This window comes from Cebus imitator, unplaced genomic scaffold (assembly GCF_001604975.1).
Source record: "Cebus imitator isolate Cc_AM_T3 unplaced genomic scaffold, Cebus_imitator-1.0 Scaffold134, whole genome shotgun sequence".
Taxonomy (NCBI): domain Eukaryota; kingdom Metazoa; phylum Chordata; class Mammalia; order Primates; family Cebidae; genus Cebus; species Cebus imitator.
In genome coordinates this window covers 297,701-302,149 of record NW_016107449.1, presented here as the reverse complement: position 1 = coordinate 302,149, position 4,449 = coordinate 297,701, and the positions used below count along the sequence as shown (strand labels likewise).

Genomic DNA, 4,449 nt, shown 5'->3' with positions numbered 1-4,449 from the left:
AAAAAAAAAAAAAAAAAAAAAATATATATATATATATATATATATATATATATGTATGTATATGTATATGTGTGTGTATATATATATATGTATATGTATATAATTTTTTGTAATCACACGTCTTGCTATGTTGCCCAGGCTGGTCTTTCACTCCTGGGCTCAAGCGAGCCTCCCACCTCAGCCTCCCAAAAGGTTGAGATTAGAGGCCACCACAGCCGGCCAAAAACATTTTAAACATTTTATTCAGCCTCTTTCCAGAGAGCCTAGTGATGCAGACATTAGGTGTTCTCAGTCTTCCACACCAGTATCTTTCTCCCCAGTCCCTCTCATGCTCTCTACCTGCCCACCCCACCCCACCCCACCTCACCCCACCTCTGGTTCACTTTTGCCTCGGCCAGGTTTTGTTTTCAGCTTTGCCTCTGTTTTGCATTCAATGGTACCTTCAGTTCTGTGGTGAACTTATTTAACTTCTTTCCCACGCTTGGTTGGATCCTTTGTAACCTAGTCATTATTTCTTGACTTACTGGGTAAGTCTGTGTTTATGAATTTCATTTGTCCCTGGATAAATGCTTTGTGCTCTTTGCCTATTGTAGTTTTTTGGGTTTGTTTTGTTTTGTTTTGTTTTGTTTTTGAGACAGGGTTTCACTATGTCACCCAGGCTGGAGGAGTGCAGAGGTGTGATCGCAGCTTACGGTAACGTCTGCCTCCCAGGCTCAGGCAATTCTTCTGGCCCAGCCCCCTGAGTAACTGGGACTGCAGGGGTGCACCACCATGCCTTGCTTTATTTATTTATTTTTGATACTGAGTGTCACTCTGTTGCTCAGGCTGGAATGCAGTGGCACAATCTCAGCTCACTTCAACCTCCACTTCCTGGGTTCAAGCGATTCTTCTACCTCAGCCTCCTTAGTAGCTGGGATTACAGGTGTCCACCACCATGCCTGGATAATTTTTGTATTTTTAACAGAGAGTGGGTTTCACCATGTTGGCCAGGCTGGTCTCAATTTCCTGACCTCAAGTAATCTGCCTACCTTAGCCTCCCAAAGTGCTGGGATTACAGGCATGAGCCACCATGCCTGGCCTTTTTTTTTTTTTGTAGACGTGGCCTTGAACTCCTTGACTCAAGTGATCCTTCTGCTCCAGCCTCTCGAAATGCTGGAATTACAGGCATGAGCCACCACGCCTGGCCTCATCTGTTACTCTTTCTGACGCGAGGTGTGTGGGAGATAAATTCAGATAGTATACAGTTCACCCCTTTAAAGCATACAGTTAGATATACTGGCTTCAGGACATTCACAGAGTTGTGCTTCTGTCACCACAATCAATTTTAAAGCATTTTCATCACCTCAAACAGAAACTCCAAGCCTAAACCCGTGATCCCTACCCTTAGGCAACTACCAGTCCTCTTCTGATTTCTTTAGATACGCCTGTTCTGGACATTTCATATAAATGGATTCATAGAGTGTGTGGTCTCTTGTGATTGGCCTCTTCCATCGAACGTGTTGTTTTGGAAGTTCTTTCATGATGCAGTGTGTTTCAGCGCTTGACTCCTTTTTCAGGGCCAAATACTACTCCATTGCATGGGTATAGCACCTTTTTTGTGTCTGTCAATTGATGGACATTTGGGTTGTTTCCACCTTTTGGCTATTATTTACAAGTGTTGAAGGGGACACAGGCTTTCATTTCTCTTGAGTGTGTACATACCTGGGGGTAGAATTGCTGGGCCAAATAGTAACTCTGTGTTTAACTTTCTGAGGAACTGCCAGACTCAAAAAGTGCTGGGATTAGAGGTGTGAACCACTGCACCTGGCTCATCACAGCCTTGACCTCCTGGGCTCCAGCAGTCCTCCCCCTCAGCCTCCCTTGTGGCTGGGACCACAGGCATATGCCACCATGCCTAGCTAATTTTTAAATTTTTTGTGGAGAGGGGTCTCATTTTGCTGCCCAGCTTGGTCTCAAAGTCCTGACCTTAAACAATCCTCCTGCCTTGGCCTCCCAAAGCGTGTGAGCCACTGTGCTCTGCCATAGTAATTGTTTTCTTAATTTTATTTTTGGAATGTTCATTGCTAATGAACATTGGATATTTATATTAATCAATCATGAATAATTAAAGACAATAAAGATAATTGATTTTGTGATAGTCTTGTGTTCTGCTACCTTGCTGAATTCATTTATTAGTTTCAAAAGCTTTAATGTGGCTTCAATCTGTAACAATTTATTGATCACTCCTTCTTTTATGACCTTACAAATTTGATGACTACTGGTCAGGCATTTTATAGAAAATTCCTCAATTTGGGTTTGTCTGCCATTTTCTCATGATTAGACTGGGGTTATGGGTTTTGGGAAGAACACACAGAGCGGAAGTGTCACAGCACACTGAGGTGCTGGTCAGTGTGGTCAGCTGTCTTCCACTGTCAAGTTGCTGCTGTTTCCTTTTAATGGTCCTCAGCAGGGCGTCACTACATGAAGCCCACCCTCAAGGTGGCAGGCGAGAAGTAAGCTCCTCCTCCTGGAGTGAAAATATCACAGAGTTTGACCCCTGGTTAAAACCATCACAGCAATTAGTAAATATTTCAGGGGAGATGTTGGCTGTGCAGACATCCTGTTTGTCCTTGGAGTTGTGCCCGCTGATCTCAGCGTTCAACCCTGGCTGCTGCAGGCCCGTGGATGCTGTGAGAAGTACTCTGTAGAGCATATGGGACACCCAGAGCCCCGCTCAGGGCCCAAGAGGCACTGCGTGGGTGGCCATCCTTGCTACGGCACCTCGCTGGCACAGAGCTGGTTCACTTGGCAACCCCAAGCTAGCCAGCCAGCAGGCACTGGCCAAGAGACTTCTGCTGGGGGACATGGACGTGCCCATTCAGTCATCTGTGCTGGCATTCACTGGGCATTTCACATGGATGCTAGAAGTTGTGCTCAGGGCTTTACATTCAGCACTTGAAAACATGGCCTGCGTTACATCCTGTTAGAGATGTGAAGTAACTTGCCCAAGGGCACATGGCTGGTAAGAGGCCAAGCTAAGTGCAGACCTGGGTCTGTCCAGTTCTGGGTGCCTTGGCCCCAGCCACCAACATGCCCTGCCACTCATCATGGAAAGTTACTGTGTGTTCACCCAGGGACTCGAGGGTTGGGGAAGAGAAGGCCATGTTGAGGAGGGGTCTCCCAGGTGGGCTGCTGTTGGGTGCTGCGGTCAGCGGGCTGACTGACAGAGCAAGCCCAGTTTTTGTGCATGGGGTCGACGTAAATGAAATCCCGAGTCGGGGCTTCATGGGTCCTGTCATCTCTGTAACCTTCCTAAAGAGTGGGATAGAATGAAAAATCTGATTCTTTTCTTTTGCTTCCTCAGCGCATCTATTATCTTTCCCTGGAATTCTACATGGGCCGCACACTGCAGAACACTATGGTGAACCTGGGCCTTCAGAATGCCTGTGATGAAGCCATCTACCAGGTACAGGGTCTGTGGCCGGGCTTCTGGGTGGTCCCTCGTGGTGCTTCAAGGTCTGAATCGATGAACACTGATGTTAAGACTGGCAGCTATCTAGAGATGGGGAGATTTATGGCCTGTCCCCTCCTGGAAGGAATGGGTTGGTCGGGCTGCTCTTCATTTTCAAGGGGAGAAAGTAAGAATTGAATGGACCACAAGTTCGGGGTTGAATTGTGATACAAAGGCGTGGCGGTTCTAGAGGCTGTCGCATACCCCACCCTACCTCTGGGGCAGATTTAGAGCGTTGCACCAGCCATTGGTATTATTCCATTTTTACTTCACCAAACTACTAACCCATGTCTGGTTTCCCTCCCTCCACCAGAGATGACCTCCAGAGCTCACCCTACCATCTAGTTGCACAAGTACTCCTTTTTCCTTAATAAAAACCGGCTTTCCTTGGGAGTTCTTCATTAGCACTTGTTCACTTTGAACTTAATCCTTTCACAGTTCCTTTGAGGTTTTAGAGCAGAGCAGCCATTGGCTTCCTGGTCTGTCTCCTCCTCCCTTCAGCACCCAGTCTCTAGAGTGTGACCTTTTACATGCGCTTAGATGGGCGTCTTCCCAGCAGGGGACCCCTCCACCTCAGTGCCCTGCTAGCGCTTTTGCTTTGCCTGGCTTGGGTTTCAGGGGTGCTTCTTGGGAACAAATATCTTGCATGGCTGGGAGGTGGCTCAGCTTTGCCTGCGCTCTGTCTTCCCCTGCAGGACTTCATGGAGAGCTGTGTCTGTGCACAACAAAATGCAACAAAAACTTCACTCCCCATGTTCGAAATTACCTAATGCACTAGAGGTTACCCTGGCAGGTGATTCGTCATTTATGCCTTTTTAATGAATATTAGCATTAGGGCGTGTCTGTAAGAAGTACAGAACATGTAATACCTTAGTCTTATCTTTGGATTTTACCATTATAGAATGCATTTTGTTTTTTGAAACATTTTCTCTTTATGCAGTTCTTTTTTTTTTTTTTTT

General features: G+C 46.4%; 1 protein-coding gene across 1 annotated transcript in view; it reads left to right on the top strand.

The window, feature by feature from the left end:
* PYGB (glycogen phosphorylase B) overlaps nt 1-4,449 on the top strand; it is a 53,505-nt gene that overhangs the window by 10,529 nt on the left and 38,527 nt on the right. Inside the window, exon 2 of the mRNA XM_017541426.2 lies at nt 3,344-3,445. Within this exon, the coding sequence (XP_017396915.1) occupies nt 3,344-3,445 (102 nt within the window). The remainder of the gene's footprint in view (nt 1-3,343; nt 3,446-4,449) is intronic.